Source organism: Nerophis ophidion, linkage group LG11, assembly GCF_033978795.1.
Source record: "Nerophis ophidion isolate RoL-2023_Sa linkage group LG11, RoL_Noph_v1.0, whole genome shotgun sequence".
NCBI lineage: Eukaryota > Metazoa > Chordata > Actinopteri > Syngnathiformes > Syngnathidae > Nerophis > Nerophis ophidion.
In genome coordinates, this window is record NC_084621.1 from 21,689,306 (window position 1) to 21,716,863 (window position 27,558).

The window sequence follows — 27,558 nt, forward strand, 5'->3', positions numbered from 1 at the left end:
TTCTGGCTCTTCCCCGTGGCCTCGTACCGGTCGGACATGCCGTAAACACCTCCACGGCTCAATACAGCGCCAAGATTACTGAAGACGCCGCACCGATCCGCCTGTCGATCTCACCATCCACTCTTCCCTCACTCTTGAACAAGATTCCGAGTTACTTGAACTCCTCCACATGGGGCACTCCACCTTTTTCCGGGCGAGAACCATGGATTCTGACTTGGGAGTGCTGATTCTCATCTCAGTCGCTTCACACTCTGCTGCGAACCGATCCAGTGAGAGCTGAAAATTCTGGCCAGTTGAAGCCATCAGGACCACATCATCTGCAAAAAGCAGAGACCTAATCTTGCAGCCACATCACCGGATCCCCTCAACGCCCTGACTGCGCCTAGAAATTCTGCCCATAAAAGTTATGAACAGAATCTGTGACAAAGGGCAGCCTTGGCGGAGTCCAACCCACACTGGAATTGGGTCCGACTTACTGGGGACCAAGCTCTGACACTGATCATACAATTAATAATCAAAGAGGAACCATTGAGCACCTTGTCCTTGTCTCACTGGCGTGGTTTCCATGTCTTGCAGATGGAGTGTGATAATTTCATCACAGTCATTGAGAAAGTCAACGACACCTTCATCGTGTGTGGGACAAATGCCGGGAGTCCTCGTTGCTGGATGCTGGTGAGTAAGTGTTACAACTCTTTAAAAAAAAAAAAAGTGCATCTGCAGGAAACACATCCTGTTCGGCAGGTTAACGACACAGTGCTGATCGACGTCCAGGGAGTCGGACAAATCGCATCGCCCTCTGACATCTCCCCGCCTTACCCCTCGCAGAGGTCCATCAGCCTGCCCGCAGGTGAGAGAGTGTTCGTTTCATAGTCGCTAACGGTAGCCGCAGGATGACCGCCTCCATATTGTTCGTGTCAGCATCACATCGAGCGCCCGTGCGTGTAACGTTATGATCTTCTAATAAAGGGCCACCGAAGCGAATCCAGAGCAGATGTTCTTTATCAGTCTCCCTAGGACGCTACATCCTGCTTTTGTTCCTGGACCCGGGGGCACCAAGCCGAGTCGTTTTCCCGAGATATATACTATAAAGTCACGTTCGGAAAGGAGAGCGACCTTCTGCGAGGGCGCCACGGAGCATTTGTTCGACCTTTTGGCGCAGAGGGACTTTTTTTTTGTTATGCGGATGAAGGAGTTAGTTTGCACTGCAGGGCACTCGGCGAGACAGAGATTGATGATCTTAGTGTTTCTGCTCAGCTTGAACACTTGTTTAATAACGACCTCCTGATTAAGATGTTACTGTGCGGGATAGGTACCTGGGCCCTGTGGAGCGTGACGGAGCTCAACGACTAAATTCTGGTTTGTTTTATCCACAATCACACGGGCAGTGACCATTGTGCTTTTTCCTTTTTAATGTAGTCTCTTATCTGCAGCAAGGCAAAGTTCTGCCTAGACTATTTGTCATGAAACAAGCCCTTTTGCTTGGATGCAATTACAACTACAACACCTTTCTCCACCTCCAGCCGGCCTTGTTTAGGAAAATCAGCTACAGTTTCTACTGGGGGTCTAACGGTACGTGTATTTGTATTGAACCGTTTTGGTACGGGGGTTTCGGTTCGGTTCGGACGTGTACCGAACAAGTTTCCACACGGACATATTAGGTGGCGCACCGCACGTTGTATAAACAATGCAGAGCGAGGCACAACACACGGCAGGCTAGCAGCAACCGGGCTAGGACAACACGTAAAAGCTAGAGCTGGAAGACCCTCCTGCCTCGTTAACATCTCCCCTTGGGGAACACTTTGGCTTCGCGGTGCGATACAACAATGGAGGACGAGGTTTGCTGACATTGTTCAGCAGCAGTAGGTTATGCTTCTGTCAACACGTCAAACATGCTAACCCCTTTGAAGCGGCAACACCCCCAAGTCAACCTCGCGTTAAGGAAGAGAAAGAGGAGCGTGATGCAAATACCGCATTCAAGCAAACTCTCCTCGGCCAGCCAGGCAGGGCTAAAGCAATAACAAATGTTATTATAGCAGCACATTTAAGACCATCCATCCATCCATTTCCTAACGCTTGTCCCGTCAGGGGTCGCGGGGGTTTGCAGTATTGCAGGGGTCGGGAACATTTTTGGCTGAGAGAGCCATACAAGCCAAATATTTTAAAGTATTTCCGTGAGAGCCATATAATATTTTTTTTAAGACTGAATACAACTAAATGCATGCATTTTTAAGTAAGACCAACATTTTCAGTATAATAAGTCTCTTATCCTTTTTAATAACATTATTCTGAAGCTAAATAAAATACTTCTTACCAATAATGCGACTTCTTGAACAGGTGCGGTAGAAACCGGATGGATGGATTAAAATGCATGAGAATATTTTATATATTGAACGTTATTTTAGATACTGTAATAACCAGCGGAATTTTTCATTACTTACCGTGTTAAGCAATGTCAGCTAAGATTTATCTGAGAGCAAGCTGCAGTCATCAAAAGAGCCACATCTGGCTCTAGAGCCATAGGTTCCCTACCCCTGCAGTATTGCATTAAAACTAGATTTTGACCCACTTCTATGGTGGAAGAACAATAAGCCCATATATCCTCTTACTACCAAGTTAGCCAGGCTGGGGGGGAAGAAAAGTTCATCTGAGGCTGAGTTGACTTGAAACTGTTTAATGTTGCACTTTTTATATGTAGAAGAAAAGTTTTGTCATTTTATTTCATACGAGCAACAACTTGAGGCACTTTAATGTTAAAAAAAGTGGACCCTGACTTAAAGAATTTGAAAAACTTATCCGGGTGTTACCATTTAATGGTCATTTTTACGGAATATGTACTGTACTGAGCAATCTACTAATAAAAGTCTCAATCAATCAATAAAAAAAGCACTTTATATGTACAAAGGTTTTGTTAAGAAACCATTCTGAGCCTTATCTTATTTAGTTTTTATTTTACAGTATATATGTTGACCACATTAACCCTGGCAGTGGATCCTGTGTGTATATGTATGTTATGCCATTGTTTACAAATTTGGTAAATAAATAACCGAAAAATGGAATTTTTGTTGTTTTCTTACTGTACCGAAAATGAACCGAACCGTGACCTCTAAACCGAGGTACGTACCGAACCGAAATTTTTGTGTAACGTTACACCCCTAGTTTCTACTCAAGGCAGAAAACACATGCTTCTTGGGGTGATGATTCTATTCCTTTCTCAGTTCAACACGATTCTCGCAATATATATATACTTTGGTATCCATCTATTTTCTACCGCTTGTCCCTTTTTGGGGTTGCGGGGGGGCGCTGGAACCTATCTCAGCTGAATTCAAGCGGAAGGCGGTGTACACCCTGGACCCTGTTGCCTATCAACCTATCCCCTGGTGCATGTCTTTGGAGGTGGGAGGAAGCCAGAGTACCCGGAGGGAACCCAAGCAATGACGGGGACAACATGCAAACTCCACACAGAAAGATCACTGAGGAGGTCTTGCTCCTCTGGGTCCTCTGGGTCCTCTGGACCGCCAATGACGGACATGAAAACCGTGTTCATCTTTGTGAACAGTGATTTATTTTTCAAAAATGTGTGCATTTCAGCCATGTTAAAGTTTCTTGCTCGTTCTCCACCATCAACCACGTCCTTCTCCTTCCCGACTGCTGTCTTTAACAGAGCGACAGGTGATCAGACAAACACTCTCGGCTTTGTCATCTACGCACCTGTCGCTAATCTCGAAGCCGGTCCTTCCACACCCCGCTTTGCTGCAGGTCCGCAAACCACGCCTCCCCACAATCCCGAGCCCGGGATTGAACTCAGGACTACTCAGGGTCTTTGTATTGTGAGGCACATGCACTAACCCCTGTTTCACCGTGCTGGCCATACTTTGGTATATAAAATATAATAAAACCATTTGCAAAACACAGGTTAAAAAACTTCATCTTGGCTGTTCACGCAGGACGTATACGGACATACAGCTAGAGTTTCCCCTTAATATATTTCGATGTGGCGCGCCGGGAGGGTATTTTTATTACCGCCACACCTTCAAAATAAGAGTTACCGTATTTTTCGGACAATAAGGCGCACTTGAAATCCTTTAATTTTCTCAAAACTCAACAGTGCGCCTTATAACTTGGTGCGGCTAATGTACGCAATAATTTTGGTTGCGCTTACCTACCTCAAATATATTTTATTTGGTACATGGTGTAATAAGTGCAAACAGTAGATGGCAGTCAAACATAAGAGATATGTGTAGACTGCAATATGACTCAAGTAAAAAAAAAAAATGTATATGTTCCATTTAAAATACACAATATTACACATTGCACTCATCAAAATGTTTTAGTACAACTTCGGTAAGCTATGAAGCCACACCACTTGATATGCTTCAACATAGGAGTATTGTTATGGTGTGTGCATAAGGTAAGACATATTATCTGGCATTTTGTTTCGCAATATTATGCAAAAGCAACTTTTCTTACCTTCTGGTACCTACTGATCTGCATTTGGGATCTGCATAAATCCTGAAAAATTGCACGCGTGCCTTTGTAGTCCGTGGAGACCACGTAGTCGATAAGCTTAATCTTTTTCTCTATCTTCTTATGGGACATTCATCCTTAACTGTTGCCATTTTGTAATATAAAGTAGTGTAAAGTTCTTACTTATATCTGTCAGTAAACTCGCCATGAAAGGGCTAAAACATACCGGTGTAGTGAGTTTACATTATTCACCCAAGAAACTTTAGTTATTAGAGACACGGGACACATTTCCGGTGTTGTTGTTTCCGGTGCGCCATATATATGAAAAAGATTAATTCATCGGCATTGCGCCTTATAATCCAGTGCACCCAATGGTCTGGAAAATACGGTATGTGCTTTCACTGTGGTCTAGTGTCCACTTTTAGGTCTATGTGGTGTCATCCATTTTCTACTGCTTATTCCCTTTGGGGTCGCGGGGGGCGCTGGTGCCTATCGTTGCTACAATTGGGCGGAAGGCGGTGTACACCCTGGACAAGTCGACACCTCATCGCAGGGCCATTACAGATAGAGAGACAACATTCACACACTAGGGCCAATTTTAGTGTTGCCAATCAACCTATCCCCAGGTGCATGTCTTTGGAAGTGGGAGGAAGCCGGAGTACCCAAAGGGAGCCCACGCATTCACGGGAGGACATGCAAACTCCACACAGAAAGATCCCGAACCCCGGATTGAACCCCAGACTACTCAGGACCTTCGTATTGTGAGGCAGACGCACTAACCTCTCTGCCACTGTGAAGCCTTTGTGGTGTAAAATGAGTAAAACATTAAAGCAGTCTAATGTTACAGGGGACACCTAAACATTGATAAGAAATTCATAAAACCACAAGTTGATTCAAGGTTATTTAAAAAAAGAAAGCTCAAAACATTGCAAGTTTTGTCGTAACTTACCGAAAAAGGTGACGTCATTTCAGGCGTTTTCAGCTGGATCAAGTCGTAATTACTCTGCATAAATCAAGCGCTTAGGTTTATCAAGTATTGCTATGGAGACAGAGCTCAAAGGAGTAGGATTAGTGTTGGTGGCTGTCAGCCTGCTGCCTTCATGTTGGCTCTGCTCCTCGTCCTCATCTTCATCTTCCTCATCCTTGTGTCTTTAGCCTCCTGGGATTCTGCCTTTATTCTGTAGTCAACGTTCTCTCCGCATCTCCTTCCCTGCCTTCCTCACTCCTCCCCCTCCAACACGCTCGATTGTGGCCTTTTCTTACCTTCTGTTCTTGTCCTCTCAGATGGGAGTCTGTATTCCGCCATGTCATCAGTGGGAGGCCACGCTGGATCTATCCGCCGTACGTTCGGACCCCAGAAACTCCTGAAGACAGAAAACGTTTGGCTGCTGAGTAAGTCACGTAATAACTTCAAAGGTAGATGATGACTGCAAAGATAGCGTTTACGCTTTGGATTGATGACGCATTATTTGGAAAGGTTAGGTTAGGTTGGCTTCAAATCAAACATTAATTTTCCTGCTATAACAATCAATGCATCCTACCATCTTCTTCCGCTTACCCAAAATCGGTTCAGGGGGCAGCAGCCTAAACAGGAAACCCAGACTTCCCTCTTCCCAGCCAGTTCATCCAGCTCCTGCCAGGGGATCCCGAGGCATTCCCAGGCCAGCCAGGAGACAGAATCTTCCCAACGTGCCCTGGGTCTTCTCCTTGCCCTCTTACCGGTCGGACGTGACCTGAACACCTCCCTAGGGACGCGTTCGGGTGGCACTCTGACCAGATGCCCGAACCACCTCATCTGGCTCCTCTCCATGTGGAGGAGCAGCGGCTTTACTTTGAGCTCCTCCCAAATGGCAGAGCTTTTTGCCCTATCTCTAAGGGAGAGCCTCCCCACCCGGCGGAGGAAACTCATTTTGGCCGCTTGTACCCGTGATCTTGTCCATTCGGTCATAACCCAAAGCTCATGACCATAGGTGAGGGTGGGAACGTAGATCGACCGGTAAATTCAGAGCTTTGCCTTCCGGCTCAGCTCCTTCTTCAACGGATCGATATAACGTCCGCATTACTGAAGACGCCGCTCCAATCGGCCTGTCGATTTTACGATCCACCTGCTACAACAAACCAGAACAAAAACCACCAGCCGTGGTTTCAATGGCACCCTCATTTTTACGTTTTGTGACTCAGATCCGCAGTTTGCTGGGGCCGCAATCATCCCTGCCACCTTAAAATACAAGGAGGAGATCTACTTCTTCTTCAGTGAGTTCAACAAGACAGCCCGAGTGGACGAGGAGCCGTACAGGGCCCGCATTGGCCGGATCTGCATGGTAACAAGACTTACAGATCCCGAAGAGCGATAAGGATTGTCTGTCACAGGATTCGATTTCATCACCGGCGTCGACATTCACAAGTCATCTTGATTCGCAGGTGGACGAGGGCGGGATCAAGGCTCTGTTGGCCGACTCGTGGACCACCTTCATGAAGGCACGGGTCATGTGCGGTGCCGGAAACACCCAGCAGCAGTACAACAACATGAAGCATGCGGTGGTACTGACAGCTAAGGACAAGCGGGCCGGTGTCATGTACGGCCTGTTTTCCAACGCATGGTGAGCTAGAACATCCAGAAAGCTAACCTCTCACATGTCTGTCAATCAAAACATTTAATATTCCGGACTTGTTTTTCAGGGGCAGAAGTGTGATTTGTGCCTATTCCATAGAAGACATCGACCAGGCCTTCTCCACATCCAAACTTAAGGGCTACAGCAGCTCCTTCATTGGCAGTCGTCCTGGGATGGTAAGAAGACCCAACCAAGCGGAACTCCCTCTAAATCTGGTCTGTTCTGATTGTACGGCATTACTTGCTCTTTTAGTGCGTCCGTAAGAACTCCACAACGGGCGGTCCCAACGACATAAAAAACCTGGGCGTGATCCGGTACCATCCGGAGATTGAAGACGTGATCCGGCCCGTGGGCGTGGCTCCTCTCGACCTCCCGACAGATGACCAAATCACGCACACAGTGGCAGACATTGTCCTCGCCGTCAACGAAGAGCACTACAGCGTCCTTTACCTCGGAACAGGTAACGGCTCACTCGGGAGAACAAACGGAATTGATTTGCAGCCTTTACTTTTTCCGTCCGACAAAAAACACACAATTCGTGACTGGTTTCATGTTTTGACAACAGCACTCTGACTCGTTTGTAGGAAACGAGGAATGATTCATCCCTTGTCCGTAATCCTTGAACCGGCGAACGAGTAGAAACATCCATAAAGAAAATGTATGCCTCTCTTTTCGTGTTTATATCTGACACAAGCGCTCTCATATTCTGTTTATATGCGATCAAAGGTGCACGCTGAGGGGCTGCCGTTGCTTTGAGAAGGCCCTCCAAAAATTGCCTTGCGCCTGAGGGAGATTACCATGGCAACCGTCACAAGTCATATGCGTGCACGGCTGTCTCCCTGCTCTCATATTCACAGGAAGACCTCACGTTTATCAGCATAGAGTCTTTGCCGGAGGCCCCGTTTACACTGGACTCCTGATTAATTTGCTCTAAAGAGAGTGTAGAAGTCGCTTCCTCGCAGTTCCACTCTTAGACACGGCACAGGATTTTTTCGCAAGGTTTTAATGTACATAGAATTTCTTAAACTTTCTCCCGCAGGACGTGACTTTTCAGTCCCCTCCGTAACCTTTCTCCCCTCTTGTTCCCAGCCGCTTACTGTTTAAGACAACAGATTAACTCGTACCACATATTAAATCTAATCACCTGTCAGCTGTGTCTCCCTATCTGATGTTGCTTTGCCCTCAACACCATAGACAGAGGCGGTGACCTTTGCTACTGCAGGCAGCGCATTTTTTGGCTGTCTAATTGCTCAAAAGTTCTTTAAATCTGATCGTTTTGCATCAGATTCAGGCCACATCAGATCCAAAGAAAAGCGATAACAAATTGGCGGCCTCTCGCTGTGGGCGGAACGAAGTGTGGAAGCAACAGGGGGGACGGAACAGAACCTGCCTGTGATGGCCTGAAAAGAAAGTGGAGCACATTGATGTTTAAAAAGAGGACAAGAGCAGTGGTAAATATGTCCCCTCTATTTAGGGGGGCTCAGCGGGAGGTCAGTCCAAACCCACTTGGCCCGCTTGGAGGCAGGGGGGATAACGGCACACCCAAAACAGAATATGACTTTTACATTATAAAACTTGGAAGTACTTTCATTGTCCAACTGGTAGCCATTTTATTGTTGTTGTCGTTTTAAGGCACGCGCCGGACAATTAAAATCCATCCATTTTCTACCGCTTGTCCCGTTCAGGGTGGCAGGGGGTGCTGGAGCCTATCTCAAAACACGGCATTAAAAGTAGAAAAAAAAGACAACTTCAGATTGTTTTCTTTGTCTTTGTCAAAAATCGAACAAACACATTATGGCAGCCGACTCAGTGGCTTTGGTGTTTGAGTCTCCGCCCTGAGATCGGTCGGTCGTGAGTTCAAACCCCGGCCGAGTCAAACAAAGACTATAAAAAAAAAAAAATTGGACCCATTACCTCCCTGCTTGGCACTCAGCATCAAGGGTTGGAATTGGGGGGTTAAATCAACAAAAATGATTCTCCGGGCGTGGCCACCACCGCTGCTCACTGCTCCCCTATCCTCCCAGGGTTAAATACAGGGAATAATTTCGCCACACTTTGTGTGTGTGTGTGTGTGTGTGTGTGTGAGACAATCATTGGTACGGGGGACGGCGTGGAGCAGTTGGGAGAGTGGATGTTCCAGCAGCCTGAGGGTTCCTGGTTCAATCCCCACCTTCTACCATCCTAGTCACATCCGTTGTGTCCTTGAGCAAGACACTTCACCCTTGCTCACGATGGGTCCTGGTTAGCGCCTTGAATGGCAGCTTCAACCATCAGTGTGTGAATGTGGAAATAGTGAGTATAACCCACTTTAACTTTTCACTTTCACAATATTACGTTAAAAATATAGAAAAAACTACCGACATCGGTAAAGTTTAGATCCATGAAGGGAAAAAAAAAGTGAATTAATGTTTATAACTGAATACTTTTACATCCATCCATCCATTTTCTACCACTGGTCCCTTCTTTTGGAGTCGCGGGAGGGGTGCTGGAACCTACCTCCGCTGCATTCGGGCGGAAGGCGTCGTACACCCTGGACAATTCGCTACCTCCTCACAGGGCCAACATTCACACACTTTTTTTTATATGCATAAAAATATGTTTTCTTTTGTATTATATATTTTTTGAAGAATTAAGTAACGTTTAAGACAACCTTTTTTTCCAAAACGCAATATAGAATGAAGGATAATGCATACATTTATCATTTGTTTTCAAAATGCTTACAAAAAAGTGGGACCCCAAAAATGTGCCGTGGGAGCCCATTTTTAGGACTTGATGGGGTCCCTGGGACCCCATTTGGAAAATTGCTAGCGCCAACACTGATGGGAGTATTGGTGCATGCTAAGCAGCAGAAGGCGGTTGCGGCCTGCGGACCGGATCTAATACTAATCAAATATCATCCCGGGGGCCGGATATCGTTCATTCGCGGGCTTTGACTTTGACACTCGTGTTTTAAGGGGTCCGCCGTTGAGTTTTGTGGACCAGCAATTTGCTTGAGTCACAGATTTGGGTCTACAAAACACAAATCCCTTAAAAACTTCAAAATTAATGTGTCAAAACGTGGACTTGAGGGTTTGTTTTCCCGGAATGCAAAGGAAAGTTGGAGCGGGCAAGGCGTGAAGGTAAGGCCATATTTATTAATTACTATAAAAAAAAAAGGACCAAAAGGTGCGCACGAGGCGGAAGTACAAAACTTGGTGAATGAAACAAAAACTTGCGCAAAGGCAGGAACTATGACATGAAACAAAACTCGGCAAGAAACATAACTATGAACAGCATCAGAGGTATCATGGCATGAAGTGAGCAGAGGTAAAGTAGCCAGGCTGACTTCCTGGAAACTATCGGTTTAAATAATAGTGGCATGATTAGTGAAAACAGGTGCGTGACTCCAAATGTGAAACAGGTGAAACTAATGGTTGCAATGGTAAAAAAAAAAACAGAGTGAAAACGCAGGAACTGAGTGTCCAAAAACCAAACAGAACATGACTTAAACCATAACATGATCACAGACATGACAGAATTGTTATCGGTGACGTTGGAAGTACCTCCATTACAAAGTATTTCCATACTACAAACAATATGATGAATCCTACAAAACAAAATGGCTACTGGATGTGACATCAATCCATGCATTTTCTTCCGCTTATCCGAGGTCGGGTTGCGGGGGCAGCAACCTAAGTAGAGAAGCCCAGACTTCCCTCTCCCCAACCACTTCGTCCAGCTCCTCCTGGGGGAACCCGAGACATTCCCAGGCCAGCTGGGAGACATAGTCTTTCCAACGTGTCCTGGGTTTTCTCCTTAGCCTCCTGCCGGTCGTATGTGCCCTAAACACCTCCCTAGGGAGGTGGCATCCTGACCAGATGCCCGAACCAGCGGCTTTTCTCTGAGTTCCTCCCAAATGACAGAGCTTCTCACCATATCTCTAAGGGAGAGCCCCACCACCCTGCGGAGGAAACTCCATAATCTTGTCCTTTCCGTCATAACCCAAAGCTCGTGAATATAGGTGAGGATGGGAACGTAGATGCACCGGTAAATTGAGAGCTTTGCCTTCCGGCTCAGCTCCGGCGGTATAGCTCAGTTGGTAGAGTGGCCGTGCCAGCAACTTGAGGGTTGCAGGTTCGATTCCCGCTTCCGCCATCCTAGTCACTGCCGTTGTGTCCTTGGGCAAGACACTTTACCCACCTGCTCCCAGTGCCACCCACACTGGTTTAAATGTAACTTAGATATTGGGTTTCACTATGTAAAGCGCTTTGAGTCACTAGAGAAAAGCGCTATATAAATATAATTCACTTCACTTCACTTCTTCCCCACGACGGATCGATACAGCGTCCGCATTACTGAAGATGCCGCACCGATCCGCCTGTCGATCTCACCATCCACTCTTCCCCCACTCGTGACATAGACGTAATAAATCATGACGTGTCAGAACATCCCCCCCGAATAGGTGATGTATTAGCCACACTCCTTGACCTATGGATGACCCCTCTCAATCCCCTGCAGCCCCACTTAATAGATGAAACATATTACTACTGAGAGCACTCTGGTCTCCTTCCTAACTCTTAACTCATTCCTGTCAGACGACTAGAGTATTGGTGACATCACCGCTTCTTCCGCAGCGGATCTAGAATGTTCCCTTCTCTGAGGATGGTGCAGCAGAATCAAGCAACTTTGTACAAAACCCAAAAGCAGTGAAGTTGTCACGTTGTGTAAAAGGTAAATAAAAACAGAATACAAGGAGTCAACAACTAGTAACATCACTATGAGCCCGTTGACGCTCTAGTAACATAAGCGGCAGCTCAGCTCGCTGACAGTCCTTGAGGTGAAGGCTAATTTGGAATTTGATGTCTGCAACATGTTTCAAAAAAGCTGGCACAAGTGGCAAAAAAAGACTGAGAAAGTTGAGGAACGCTCATCAAAACACTTATTTGGAACATCCCACAGGTGGATGGGTTGATTGGGAACAGGTGGGTGCCAAGATTGGGTATAAAAGCAGCTTCCGTGAAATGCTTAGTCGCTCACAAACAAGGACGGGGCGAGGGTCACCACTTTGTCAACAAATGCCTTAGCAAATTGTCCAACAGTTTAAGAACATTTATTGCAAGGAACTTAGGGAGTTCACCATTTACAGTCTGTAATATCATCAAAAGGTTCAGAAAATCTGGAGAAATAACTGCATGTAAGCGGTGATATTACGGATCTTGGATCCCTCAGGCGGTACTGCATCAAAAAGTGACATAAGTGTGTAAAGGATATCACCAGATGGTCTCAGGAACACTTCAAAAACTACTGTCAGTAACCATAGTTGGTCGCTACATCTGTAAGTGCAAGTTAAAACTGTACTATGCAAAGTCAAATGTCACATTCAAAGCGCATAGTGATGCGCGGAGATATCACCTCAGGATGCAGTGGGACCAGACTGGCAGGATTGCAGGTATGAATCTGATTTATTATACACAAATAAAAGAACACTTATACAAAGAGCAAAGTAAAGGCGTGCCGGAGCGCACAAAAAGCTAAAGCTAATAGCTAGCACTAGAGTCCAAGTAAGTGCCACCGAAGCGCATGTCAAGCGCACAGAAGCTAAGGCGTAACTTAGCACAGAACCGACAAAGCAGGGGAAACCAAACGTGACAGTTGTGCGTAGCAAACCATGAGCCAAGATAGAACTGAGGTAGAAAACAGTCTTAAATACTAAAGTGGACAATTTGCCGTCAGGTGTGCGTCGAAAAACATAGCAGGTGGAACAAATGAGAAACCATGGCAACGAGAAAAAACAGGAAGTGCAAAACTCGGAACAGGAAGATTCTAAAATTAATAATAAAACACAAACAAGGACTCAAATATAGACAAAAGATGTGATCCGGGAATCGAATCACAACATCAAAGCCATTTATCAACAACACCCAGAAATGCCGCCGGCTTCGCCAGACCCAAGCTCATCTAAGATGGACTGATGTAAAGAGGAAAAGTGTTCTGTGGTCTGGTTAGTTGTGTCGTCCGGAACAAAGAGGAAAAGAACCATAGGCGGAAAGTTGAAGATCCAGCATGTGTGATGGTATGGGGGTGTATTAGTACCCAAGGCATGGGTAACTTACACATCTGTGAAGGCAGCATTAATGCTGAAAGGTACATGCAGGTTTTAAGAGCCATCCAAGCGACTTTATCATGGACGCCCCTGCTTATTTCAGCAATATAATGCCATCAACGAATGCCACCTTTTCTCAAGCAGAATCAGCAGCACTTTTCAGTTTGTGTCATTGAAGTGACATGCAAGGACCTCGCTGCTGGAAGGACAGGAGCCAAATCCGATCGATATTTTTGGCGTACAAAGCAGAAGCGTTTAAAAAAAGACGCTGTCACAGTCAGAGAATGTGCACACTCGGCACCTGAAGTTCTGCATTGTCGCCCGTTCTCACCTCAGTGTCGCTCTGCAATCACGGGGGCCCATCCGCTGTCTTGATAAGAGAGCCGGAAATAGAATGCACTCGTAAAATAAAACTGTGACATTTTATCTCTGACTGAAGGAAGAAAAGAAGGCTTGAAGCTCAACGGGAAGAAAGGAGGCCAACTAAAGTAAGAACAGTGCCGCCTCAGGGAGTGATTAAAGCCGTCTTCGCCACAAAGTACAGCACATGATGGACTACGGCAATATTCCCACCCTGCAAAACATGATATCCGTTGAGAACACATGTTCACCATCATCTTTCTTTATTTACAAAACATTATAAAAAAGGGTGTATGATTTGTAAAAGAGCAAACCACATCCTCAGGGACTCATCCCACCCAGGTCACCACTGGCTTCAACTCTTGTTATTGCCCTAAACTCTGCACTTACCTCAATTAATCAATCAGTCAATGTTTACTTATATAGCCCTAAACCACAAGTGTCTCAAAGGGCTGCACAAGCCACAACGACCTCCTCGGTTCAGAGCCCACATAAGGGCAAGGAAAAACTCACAACTCAGTGGGATGACTATGAGAAACCTTGGAGCGCACCGCAAATGTCGGCCGACTCCCCCCGTCTAGGGGAGACCGGATGCAATGGACGTCGAGTGGGTCTAGTATAATATTGTGAAAGTCCAGTCCATAGTGGATCTAACATAATAGTGAGAGCCCAGTCCATAGTGGATCTAACATAATAGTGAGAGTCCAGTCCATTGTAGATCTAAAATAATATGAGAGTCCAGTCCATAGTAGATCTAAAATAATAGTGAGAGTCCAGTCCATAGTGGATCTAACATAATTGTGAGAGTCCAGTCCATAGTGAATCTAACATAATATTGTGAGACTCCAGTCCATTGTGAATCTAACATGATAACGAGAGTCCAGTCCATGGTGGATCTAACATAATAGAGAGAGTCCAGTCCATAGTGGATCTGACATAATATTGTGAGAGTCCAGTCCATAGTGGATCTAACATAATAGAGAGAGTCCAGTCCATAGTGGATCTAACATAATAGAGAGAGTCCAGTCCATAGTGGATCTAACATTATAGTGAGAGTCCAGTCCATAGTGGATCTAACATAATAGTGAGAGTCCAGTCCATAGTGGATCTAACATAATAGTGAGAGTCCAGTCCATAGTGGATCCAACATAATATTGTGAGAGTCCAGTCCATAGTGGATCCAACATAATATTGTGAGATTCCAGTCCATTGTGAATCTAACATGATAATCAGAGTCCAGTCCATAGTGGATCTAAGATTATAGTGAGAGTCCAGTCCATTGTGGATCTAACATAATAATGAGAGTCCAGTCCATTGTGGATCTAACATAATAGTGAGAGTCCAGTCCATAGTAGATCTAAAATAATAGTGAGAGTCCAGTCCATATTGGATCTAACATAATTGTGAGAGTCCAGTCCATAGTGAATCTAACATAATATTGTGAGAGTCCAGTCCATTGTGAATCTAACATGACGACGAGAGTCCAGTCCATAGTGGATCTAACATAATAGTGAGAGTCCAGTCCATAGTGGATCTAACATAATAGTGAGAATTCAGTCCATAGTGGATCTAACCTAACAGTGAGAGTCCAATCCATAGTGGATCTAACATAACAGAGAGAGTCCAGTCCATAGTGGATCTAACATAATAGAGAGAGTCCAGTCCATAGTGGATCTAACATAATATTGTGAGTCCAGTCCATAGTGGATCTAACATAATAGTGAGAGTCCAGTCCATAGTGGATCCAACATAATAGTGAGAGTCCAGTCCATAGTGGATCTAACATTATAGTGAGAGTCCAGTCCATAGTGGATCTAACATTATAGTGAGAGTCCAGTCCATAGTGGATCTAACATAATAGTGAGAGTCCAGTCCATAGTGGATCTAACCTAATAGTGAGACCCCAGTCCATAGTGGATCTAACATAATAATGAGAGTCCAGTCCATAGTGGATCCAACATAATATTGTGAGAGTCCAGTCCATTGTGGATCTAACATAATAGTAAGAGTCCAGTCCATAGTGGATCTGACATAATAGTGAGAGTCCAGTCCATTGTGGATCTAAGATTATAGTGAGATTCCAGTTCATAGTGGATCTAACATAATAGTAAGAGTCCAGTCCATAGTGGATCTAACATAATATCGTGAGTCCAGTCCATAGTGGATCTAACATAATAGTGAGAGTCCAGTCCATAGTGGATCTAACATTATAGTGAGAGTCTAGTCCATAGTGGATCTAACATAATAGTGAGAGTCCAGTCCATAGTGGATCTAACATAATAGTGAGAGTCCAGTCCATAGTGGATCTAACATAATAGTGGGACCCCAGTCCATAGTGGATCTAACATAATAATGAGAGTCCAGTCCATAGTGGATCCAACATAATATTGTGAGAGTCCAGTCCATTGTGGATCTAACATAATAGTAAGAGTCCAGTCCATAGTGCGTCGGACATAATAGTAAGAGTCCAGTCCATAGTGGATCTAAGATTATAATGAGAGTCCAGTCCATTGTGGATCTAACATAATAGTAAGAGTCTAGTCCATAGTGGATCTGACATAATAGTGAGAGTCCAGTCCATTGTGGATCTAAGATTATAGTGAGATTCCAATCCATAGTGGATCTAACATAATAGTGAGCAATAGATAGAGAAATCCCTAAATTCCTTGCTAATAGCTCATTGAGAAATGTTCTTCCTAAACAATTTGCTCAGGCATTTGTTGACAAAGTGGTGACCCTCGCCCTATCCTTGTTTGTGAATGACTGAGCATTTCACTGAAGCTGCTTTTACACTCAATCATGGCACCCGCCTGTTCCCAATCAGCCCGTTCACCTGTGGGATGTTCCGAATAAGCGTTTGATGAGCATTCCTCAACTTCCTCAGTCTTTTTTGCCAGCTTTTTTGAAACATGTTGCAGGTATCAAATTCCAAATGAGCTAATATTTGCAAAGAATAACAAAAGTTTCTCAGTTTGAATGTTAAATATATTGTCTTTGCAGTCTATTCAATTGAATATAAGTTGAAAAGGATTTGCAAATCATTGTATTCGGTTTTTATTTACCATTTACACAACGTGACAACTTCACTGACTTTGGGTTTTGTGTTTGCATCTCCTCTGATAAAATGCCTATATTCTCCACAGACCTGAAGACAAAACACATTAAATGGATTGCTCTTTATTCTACTCAAATTTTCGTGTATCAGTTTTGCGTGCTACCAAGTTTACACGCAAATGATCAGTATTTGTATAGCGCCTTACTATAACTGCAAAATATCCAAATAGTTTTATGTTAAACGTCACATTCACTCATTCACGCACTGAGTTTTACCTTTTAGTATATCAGACCCTCTGTCTTTGCTTTCTTTACGGTTTGCTGGGATCTTTGGTTAATGTGTCCTTTACACATCGTAGGATTAAGTGGCTATTTTCCTCTCACGATGTGTGAACCGATTTTCTAAAGGTCATAGCTGATTTGGACCTCCACCGTTGTGACGGCAAGGTTACTCAGGTCCTGATGGCCAGGATAAAACAACCGCCTGTATAGCAATTTTAGATCTCATCGAAAAAGTCAATGACTGGACCGTTGAACAATGTAAACTGTACCTCAAGCAAGAATGGGAAAGAATTCCACCTGAAAAGCTTCAAAAATGTGTCTCCTCAGTTCCAAAACCTTTACTTAGTGTTGTTAAAGGCCTACTGAAATGGGATTTTCTTATTTAAACGGGGATAGCAGGTCCATTCTATGTGTCATACTTGATCATTTCGCGATTTGCTGAAAGGATTTTGTAGAGAACATCAACGATCAAGTTCGCAACTTTTGGTCGCTAATAAAAAAAGCCTTGCCTATAGCGGAAGTAGCAGACGATGTGCACGTGACGTCACCGGTGTGAGGGCTCCTCACATTGTTTATAATGTGAGCCACCAGCAGTAAGAGCAATTCGGACCGAGAAAGCGACGATTTCCCCAATAATTTGAGCGAGGATGAAAAATGAAGGAAAGTTAGAATGAAGCACTAAAAAGAAAAAAAAAAGCGACTGCTCCAGGCGGCGGCAGTGGGAGAGTTTCAGATGTAATTAGACACATTTACTAGGATAGTTGTGGAAAATCCCTTATCTGCTTATTGTGTTAATAGTATTTTAGTGAGTTTATAAAGTCATACCTGAAAGTCGGATGGCTGCGGTGAACGCCAGTGTCTCTGAGAGGAGCCAAGATCACAGCTGCCTTTTTGAGCTGCAGGATGAGGTCGCGTAATCCACTCAAGTCTCTAACAATCTTTGTGAAACCTTTCAATCCGATTTCAGGGCAAATCACTCCACGGAGACAGCCCTCGCAAAAATGACTAATGATCTATTGTTAACGATGGATTCTGATGCGTCATCTATGTTGCTGCTCCTCGATCTTAGCGCTGCTTTCGATACCGTCGATCATGATATTTTATTAGAACGTGTCAAAACATGAAATGGTATGCCAGACTTAGCCCTGTCTTGGTTTAACTCTTATCTTACTGATAGGATGCAGTGCGTCTCCCATAACAATGTGACTTCGGACTACGTTAAGGTAACGTATGGAGTTCTCCAGGGTTCGGTCCTTGGCCCTGCACTCTTCAGCATCTACATGCTGCCGCTAGGTGACATCATACGCAAATATGGTGTTAGCTTTCACGGTTATGCTGATGACACCCAACTCTACGTGCCCCTAAAGCTGACCAACACGCCGGATTGTAGTCAGCTGGAGGCGTGTCTTAATGAAATTAAACAATGGATGTCCGCTAACTTTTTGCAACTCAACGCCAAAAAAACGGAAATGCTGATTATCGGTCCTGCTAGACACCGACCTCTATTTAATAATACAACTTTAATATTTTACAACCAAAAAATTAAACAAGGCGACTCGGTAAAGAATCTGGGTATTATCTTCGACCCAACTCTCTCCTTTGAGGCACACATTGAAAGCGTTACTAAAACGGCCTTCTTTCATCTCCGTAATATCGCTAAAATTCGCTCCATTTTGCCCACTAAAGACGCTGAGATCATTATCCATGCGTTTGTTACGTCTCGCCTCGACTACTGTAACGTATTATTTTCGGGTCTCCCTATGTCTAGCATTAAAAGATTACAGTTGGTACAAAATGCGGCTGCTAGACTTTTGACAAGAACAAGAAAGTTTGATCATATTACACCTATACTGTATATACCTTTATATACATATATATGTACACCTATACTGGCTCATCTGCACTGGCTTCCTGTGCACTTAAGATGTGACTTTAAGGTTTTACTACTTACGTATAAAATACTACACGGTCTAGCTCCATCCTATCTTGCCGATTGTATTGTACCATATGTCCCGGCAAGAAATCTGCGTTCAAAGGACTCCGGCTTATTAGTGATTCCCAAAGCCCCAAAAAAGTCTGCGGGCTATAGAGCGTTTTCATTTCGGGCTCCAGTACTCTGGAATGCCCTCCCGGTAAATGTTCGAGATGCCACCTCAGTAGAAGCATTTAAGTCTCACCTTAAAACTCATTTGTATACTGTAGCCTTTAAATAGACTCCCTTTTTTAGACCAGTTGATCTGCCGTTTCTTTTTTTTTCTCCTATGTCCCACTTTCCCTTGTGGAGGGGGTCCGGTCCGATCCGGTGGCCATGTACTGCTTGCCTGTGTATCGGCTGGGGACATCTCTGCGCTGCTGATCCGCCTCCCCTTGGGATGTTTTCCTGCTGGCTCCGCTGTGAACGAGACTCTCGCTGCTGTGTTGGATCCGCTCTGGACTGGACTCTCGCGACTGTGTTGGATCCATTATGGATTGAACTTTCACAGTATCATGTTAGACCCGCTCGACATCACAGTATCATGTTAGACCCGCTCGACATGCATTGCTTTCCTCCTCTCCAAGGTTCTCATAGTCATCATTGTCACCGACGTCTCACTGGGTGTGAGTTTTCCTTGCCCTTATGTGGGCCTACCTAGGATGTCGTAGTGGCTTGTGCAGCCCTTTGAGACACTAGTGATTTAGGGCTATATAAGTAAACATTGATTGATTGATTGAAGTCTCCGGTAAGAGCCGACTTAATATCACAATATTCCCATCCAAAAACTTGCTGGTTGACGTAGAGAAACATATTCGTTTGAACGCTCTGTGTTAAAGCTTCACAACAAACAAAGAAATGCCGGCTGTGTTTCGGTGCTAAAGGCAGCTGCAATCCACGGCTTTCCACCAACAGCATTCTTCTTTGACATCTCCATTATTAATTGAACAAATTGCAAAAGATTCAGCAACACAGATGTCCAAAATAATGTGTAATTGCGCGATGAAAAGAGACGACTTTTAGCCGTAAGTTGTCCGCTACAACCAATAACGTCACAAACACGCGTCATCATTCCACGACGTTTTCAACAGGAAATTTTAAATTGTAATTTAGTAAACTAAACCGGCCGTATTGGCATGTGTTGCAATGTTAAGATTTCATCATTGATATATAAACTATCAGACTGCGTGCGTGGTCGGTAGTAGTGGGTTTCAGTAGGTCTTTAAAAGGAAAGGCCATGTAACACAGTGGTAAAAATGCCCCTGTGACAACTTTTTTGCAATGTGTTGCTGACATGAAATTTTAGCTTAATGATTATTTCCCACAAAAAAATTAAGTTTCTCAGTGTGAACATTGAATATCTTGTCTTTGTAGTCTATTCAAGTGGATATAAGTTGAAAAGATAGATAGATAGGTCTTTATTGTCATTGCACAAGCACAACAAAACTTTGTTTTCAGCACAAACCCGTTCAAGATGAGACAAACAAACAGTGTACAGGGTTACAGAACATGGACGCTGATGGGTTGCCTCAAGGCCCCCCGTAGAAGATGGGGGGAAAAGGTAAAACGCTGGGGAAGGATGAGTAAAAAAATACAATCTAGACTGGGCTCCTAAGGGGGTCCAGTCTGGAGTGGGAAAAAAAACCTCCATAGCAAAGCACATATACATATTACAACGTACATCTCCAGATATATAGCAACAGAGGGGAGGGGAGTGCGGGGTCATGGTGGTGGGCCGCAGCTCTCAGGCGCTGACCATCCTTTTATCACCCCTATGGGATTTGAGGGCGTTTGGTTGGAGGGGGGCGGTGTATGTGTGGCGTATATTTTTTGGATGCATGTGTGGAAGTCTCTTCCTTCCGGGTTCTTTGGGTCACCAGTCACCGACATCATGCCTCCTTTTCAGGGTCAACAATAATGTTTATTTTACAATAAACGCCAGATCGTGCCAAGTCTTTATGTGCTTGTGAATGACTCTTGCCGTCATAGTGTGAGTTGCGTGGACCACCCAGGAAGGACATCTTGTCGAGCAGGTTCGACTCTTTATTTTTCAATAACAGAGCTTTGATGTCGATCGGGTCGCTTTTCAGATCCTTCTCCGCTGCTCGTTCCGGTCGACTTTTCAGCTGCCGTTGTCGTCGTCCTCATCTGGGGATCATCCTCGGATCGTTCGTTGCTCATTCTCCTGCAGTGCTGCGGACCCTCCAGCTCTTCCCTCTTGATCTTCCGTCCTTCTCCCCTTTTATACACTGCGAGGAGATAGGCAGATTGTGAGCCACGCACCTGATCTCGATTGCTGCGGCGTCGCTCCCAGCACGCCCCGCCTCTTCGTTCCGCCGCATTCTCCGCCTCCTGGCCGCCATCTTGAGCAGGGCCAAAGCGTGTTCTGCCCCGCCGTTGGCCCGTCCGCCTCCCCACAGTGCTTTCCAGCAATTGTCTTTCCTCGATCGAGCACATGAATGGTTTCCCTAAGAGTAGTCTGTCTTGCTCTCCCTCCCCTCGTGCTTCGCCAACCGCCATCAACAACTCCTCCTCTCCTTCCCAACTGCTGCCTTTTAACAGAACGACAGGTGATTAGACAAACACTCTCAGCTGTGTCATCTACGCATCTGTTGCTAATCTTGAAGCCGGTTCTGCCACACCCCTCTTCGCTGCAGGTCCACAGGCCAAGGCCAGCACAGTATGTACTGTAAGACTGCAGTGTCTCTGTTCCGCGGCCTTGATCGTGTGCAATCACAAGTCCAAAGTCAACAACAGGTGTGTGTCCATGAGAGACACGAAGGGAGTTTTTCTTGTCTTCGCTGCACTGTCCTTCAGGAGAGTCTCGGCGCCAGGGAAACAATCCAAGTTAGAATGTTTTGTATGCAAGTGAAAATGAAACTTGCTATTCACTCTAGATTGTCCATGACTGGTCCTGAAAAATCCTACGGGGCAGACAGTCCGATGTGATCAAAAGTCACAAGAGTGTCCACAGTTCTTCCCGCATCCTCCAATCATTTGCAGCAGCTTCGGGGTACTTTGAAGACTGCCAGCAACTTCCAATTTGTCGACAAACCAGAGCAACGCTTACTCCAATCAACAGATGTCCTGTTGTCATATTTCCGATTAGGTAGATATCTTCACGTCCTCGACTGAAAGGGTCACTAGGCATGCGGCACTCCTTCTCCCAAGAGTCCGTGGTGTGTCCAGCAACAACCGCTCCGTCACGACCGGCAGGTTCCCCCAAACCCAAGATATTGTAAATTTTGTTGAGGCCAGTTAAATAGTTCCAATGTTTAGATTTTGAGAGCAGTGCAAAAAGAGGCAACAAGAGTTAAGTTAAGACAAGACAAAGTAGCAAGCAGGAGAGGAAAGGGGAGCGTCCACCCTCGATGAGCCCCAGAGAGAAAAGGCTTAAATCATTGAATTCTCTTTTTATTTACCATTTACACAACCTGACAACTTCACCGGGTTTGAGGTTTGTACATGTAAACTTGATAGCATGCAAAACTGATCCACACAATTTTTGCAGCCGCTGTTGTTGCATCTACAATAAACTCGGCACGTTTGGGAGATACGGGCAAACTGGCACAGCTACGCACAAACGGTTTGGCGACCAATGTAACGACCGACAAACAAGAGAAAAAAATCCTCCAGTGTTGGTCAACAACTGCTCACTGTAAAAAAAAATTAGGTAAAAAAACGGTCATCTACCATAGCTGCCAAACGAAAACCATAAAATTAAAGTAAAACATTGTAGACCAAATAACGGTCAAAAACATTATATTTACAGACATTTTCATGAAACGTTTTGCGGAGAAATATCGTAATTTTACAGATTTTTAATAAATTAAGAGTAACCACCTTTACTAAAGTGACGATGCAAACAGTTCTGCAGAAAAATGCCTTTTATTCTACAGAGTTTTTCCAAATTATTACCATCAACCACCTTTATTGAAGTGACAATCCTGGCAGTTCCACAGAAAAATACCATTATTTTACAGGTTTTTTCTGAATTGTTGGGATCGGGGGTCTCACATTCACTTTACCGGGGGGCCACTGGATGCAGGAACTTGGTGCAGAGTGGGTTCACCTTCTATGAATGGCTATCCCGCCCTAACAACATACTTACCGATCCTATTGATTTTACCGCGAGACTTTTAGTGACCCTCTCGTAGGATTGACCCAATGTTTGCCCGGGCGTACCGTAACAGCGCTTTGTCGCCCTCAGCGTTCGCTCATTCACCGAACCATCAGCGTGCCAACTTAAACACGTAATGTGTATGGCTTTAACGGACATATAGTAGTGACTGCAAGACATACTTGGTCAACAGCCATACAGGTCACACTGACGGTGGCCGTACAAACAACTTTAACACTGTTACAAATATGTGCCACACTGTGAACCCACATCAAACAAGAATGATAAACACATTTCAGGAGAACATCCTTACTGTAACACAACATAACAAATACCCAGAATCCCATGCAGCGCTAACTCTTCCGGGCTACAAACCCTGCTACCATAACGAATTAAATTGATTTGCTTTGGTGTTTGCTAGTGCTTGTATTTTTTTGTATTCGATAAAAAAATGACCAGATAAAGCTAAGCTCTGATCTCAAATAACATCAGATTACAGGGGAGAAGGTTTACGCCGCTGACAGATAAGAGAAGTAGGGGATGACCAGAGACAAAAAAGCAGATCTTTATATTTCTTTTGGGAATGAGAGAAGGAAGAGGAGGGGTTGCGGCGAAACATCCACAGCAGGGGGGAGAAAAGGGAGGGGTATGCGCAAAAACACACTTTATCTGATGGCACTATTAGATAAAACTGGAATGTCTTGATTAAACATTGGGTAAGGCGGTATTAATCAGACAAAAAAAACATTTGAAGAGTAACCTTTGCCCAAAAGACCAATACAATATAAACTAGAAGAGGCAATTCCTGAAGGAATTACGTGTGAATGCTCCACTGCTGAAATGAAAGTGAAATGCTGACAGAATGTAGAATGAATGAAAGAACAGTTTGCATGTTGGAATGTTGAAGAGTTTGAATTTCCCGGGAAACCGGGTCATTTGGTTTTGGAACTTGGGAAAGTGTTAGTTTGAATCTCCAGTGTGAGTGGATTGTGTCGATGTTGGAATGGTTTAAATAGGTTGAAAAATGGGGGGATTGTGCAACTTGGAAACATGTCCCATTCATTTCAATGGGTACATCCTGGAAATTTGGGGAAAAGCGGGATTGTTTTTCTTTTAAATGATTAGGAGCATGAATGTCCTGAATGAGCTGTATTGGTTGGTGTCGGAATTGTTTAAATCAGTCAAGAAATGTTGAATTAGTAACTTAAGAGACACATTTTTGAAGCTTTTCAGGTGGAATTCTTTCCCATTCTCGCCTGATGTACAGCTTAAGTTCTTCAACTGTCCGGGGTCTCCATTTACGCTTCATAATGCACCACACATTTTCAATGGGAGACAGGTCTGGACTACAGGCAGGCCAGTCTAGTACCCGCACTCTTTTACTATGATGCCACGCTGTTATAACACGTGGCTTGGCATTGTCTTGCTGAAATAAGCAGGGGCGTCCATGATAACGTTGCTTGGATGGCAACATATGTTGCTCTGAAATTGTATGTACCTTTCAGCATTAAAGGTGCCTTCACAGACGTGTAATTTACCCATGCCTTGCACTAATACAGCACCATACCATCACAGATGCTGGCTTTTCAACTTTACGCATACAACAATCCGGATAGTTCTTTTCCTCTTGTTCCTGAGGACACAACGTCCACAGTTTCCAAAAAAACATTTGAAATGTGGACTCGTCAGACCACACAGCACTACTCCACTTTGCATCTTGATGAGCTGGAGCCTAGCAAAGCCTGCGCCGTTTCTGGGTGTTGTTGATAAATGGTTTTCGCTTCGCATTGGAAAGTTTTAACTTTCACTTACAGATGTAGCGACCAACTGTAGTTACTGACAGTGGTTTTCTGACGTGTGCCTATGTGGTGATATGCTTTACACACTGATGTCGCTTTTTGATGCAGTACCACCTGAGGGATCCAAAGTCCGTATTGTCATGGCTTACGTGCAGTGATTTCTCCAGATTCTCTGAACCTTTTGATATTACGGACCGTACATGGTGAAATCCCTAAATGCCTTGCAATAGCTCGTTGAAAAACATTCTTCTTATACAATTTGCTCAGGCATTTGTTGACAAAGTGGGGACCCTCCCCCCCTCCTTGTTTGTGAATGACTGAGCATTTCACGGAAGCTGCTTTTACACCCAATCATGGCACCCACCTGTTCCCAATTAGCCTGTTCACCTGTGGGATGTTCCAAACAAGTATTTGATGAGCATTCCTCAACTTTTTCAGTCTTTTTTGCCACTCGTACCAGCTTTTTTTTTTAAACATGTCGCAAAATAATTGTAAAAATTAACGTTTTCCAGTTCGAACGTTAAATATCTGGTCTTTGCAGTTTATTCAACTGGATATAGGTTGAAAAGGATTTGCAAATCATTGTATTCAGTTTTTATTTACCATTTACACAATGTGACAACTTCACTGGCTTTAGGTTTTAGTACTTCTTACTTTTGCACACATTATTTAGTGCCTAATTGGACTGTCAGTCGCTCAGAGTACGTACTATTGTCTCTTCAGTTTACTCTGTTTCCCAACAGAACAAGGAAAAGTCCACAAAGTTCTCCACAGCAGCGAGGGTGTCTTCATCATCTCCCAGTACTCCATGTTTCGTAATGAGGGGCCCGTCCTGAACATGGCCATTGACCCCCAAAAGGTATGCAGAGTATTGATAGAAATGTCCTTTAATCACCTCTCAATAATTGATGTGCACCTGGAGACAGATGAGGTCTAATTAAGTATGCAAATATAGATTTGACTAACCTTTTATTAGGTCAGCTCAGAAACGCAGCTCTTTTTGGTGACTGGCTCGTCTCCTGTCGTTATGCCCTAGGGACACTTGTACGTTGCCACGGCGATGGAGGTCCAGCGGCTGCCCCTGGCCGACTGCGGTCGCTATGGCGACACGTGCAGGGAGTGCATCCTCTCCAGGGACCCGTATTGCGGGTGGGACAAGAACAGGAGGCGGTGCATCGCCATCCCGGCAGGCTACAACTTCACGACTGGGTACGCCGTCACACTACCACTAGGTGGTGCTACCGATTTTTGCCTATTTGCTTTTCCAAGCAACGGACAGCAGCTGTAGTTCACGTCATCCATTTTTAATGTCCAACAGCCAAGGTCATAAAACGTTTTCGCTTACTAAACAGTAAACCCTTGTTTTGTTTCCCTTAAAGGCCTACTGAAACCCACTACTACCGACCACGCAGTCTGATAGTTTATATATCAATGCTGAATTCTTAACATTGCAACACATGCCAATACGGTCGGTTTAGTTTACTAAATTGCGATTTTAAATTTAGCGCGGAAGTATCATGCTAAAACGTCGCGCATTGTAGAGGACATCTTGTTCCAACATCGTTCCCAGCTCTTAAGTCATCTGTTTTCATCGCAAAATTCCACAGTATTCTGGACATCTGTGTTGCTGAATCTTTTGCAATTTGTTCAATGAACAATGGAGACATCAAAGAAGAAAGCTGTAGGTGGAAAGCGGTGTATTGCGGCCGGCTGTTTGCAACACAAATACAGCCGGTGTTTCATTGTTTACATTCCCGAAAGATGACGGTGAAGGTTTACTATGGAACAGAGCGATCAAGCGAACATAGTTCCCTACCACATGTCAACCGGCATGTTTCGGTGAGAAAATGTTGGTAATAAGTCGGCTCTCACCATTGACATGAGCGGAGAGCTTGCGTCGTTCCTCCTGCGCCTGTCAAAGAGGCAGCTGCGGACTCTCTTGCCTCCTCCCACCGGCTGCTCCCGACAGTCGGGTGCTTCCACCGTTGAGGAGGGAAAAAAAAAATCTCAGCCCGGCCGCTTTCGCCTCGTCGAGAAACGTGGTTTTCCCTCAGAGACACATCAATGATGAAATATTAACATTGCAACACATGCCAATACGGCCAGTTTAGTTTACCAAATTGCAATTTTAAATTTCGCGCAGAAGTACCATGCTAAAACGTCACGCATTGTAGAGGACATCTTGTTCCAGCATTGTTCCCAGTTATTAAGTCATCTGTTTTCATCGCAAAATTCCACAGTATTCTGGACATCTGTGTTGCTGAATCTTTTGCAATTTGTTCAATGAACAATGGAGACATCAAAGAAGAAAGCTGTAGGTGGGAAGCGGTGTATTGCGGCCGGCTGTTTGCAACACAAACACAGCCGGTGTTTCATTGTTTACATTCCCGAAAGATGACGGTGAAGCTTTACTATGGAACAGAGCGGTCAAGCGAACACAGTTCCCTACCACATGTCAACCGGCAGGTTTCGGTGAGAAAATGTTGGAAATAAGTCGGCTCTTACCATAGACATGAGCGGAGAGCTTGCGTCGTTCCTCCTGCGCCTGTCAAAGAGGCAGCTGCGGACTCTCTTGCGTCCTCCCACCGGCCGCCCCCCACAGTCAGATGCTTCCACCGTTGGGGGGGGGGAATCTCAGCCCGTCCCCGCTGGCCGCCTTCGCCTCGTCAAGAAGCGGGGTTTCCCTCGGAGACACTGGCGGTCACCACACCCGTGGCCACACCCCTCTGGCTTTTTTTCCCCCCGCTGTGCCAAATTCTGTTGACAAAAGTTCCAGGTTTACGTCACTTTCTTGCCGCACACTATTGCTATTG

At 44.8% G+C, this 27,558-nt stretch overlaps 1 protein-coding gene across 2 annotated transcripts in view; it reads left to right on the plus strand.

Annotated features, from left to right (window-relative positions):
* Window positions 1–27,558, plus strand: part of si:ch211-113g11.6 (uncharacterized protein LOC559008 homolog) — a 50,710-nt gene that overhangs the window by 12,045 nt on the left and 11,107 nt on the right. For both annotated transcript variants that reach the window (XM_061915377.1, XM_061915378.1), the window contains 9 exons: window positions 577–672; window positions 742–847; window positions 5,749–5,856; window positions 6,646–6,785; window positions 6,886–7,064; window positions 7,144–7,252; window positions 7,329–7,536; window positions 25,489–25,604; window positions 25,782–25,954. In XM_061915377.1, coding sequence (XP_061771361.1) covers window positions 577–672; window positions 742–847; window positions 5,749–5,856; window positions 6,646–6,785; window positions 6,886–7,064; window positions 7,144–7,252; window positions 7,329–7,536; window positions 25,489–25,604; window positions 25,782–25,954 — 1,235 coding nt within the window. The remainder of the gene's footprint in view (window positions 1–576; window positions 673–741; window positions 848–5,748; window positions 5,857–6,645; window positions 6,786–6,885; window positions 7,065–7,143; window positions 7,253–7,328; window positions 7,537–25,488; window positions 25,605–25,781; window positions 25,955–27,558) is intronic.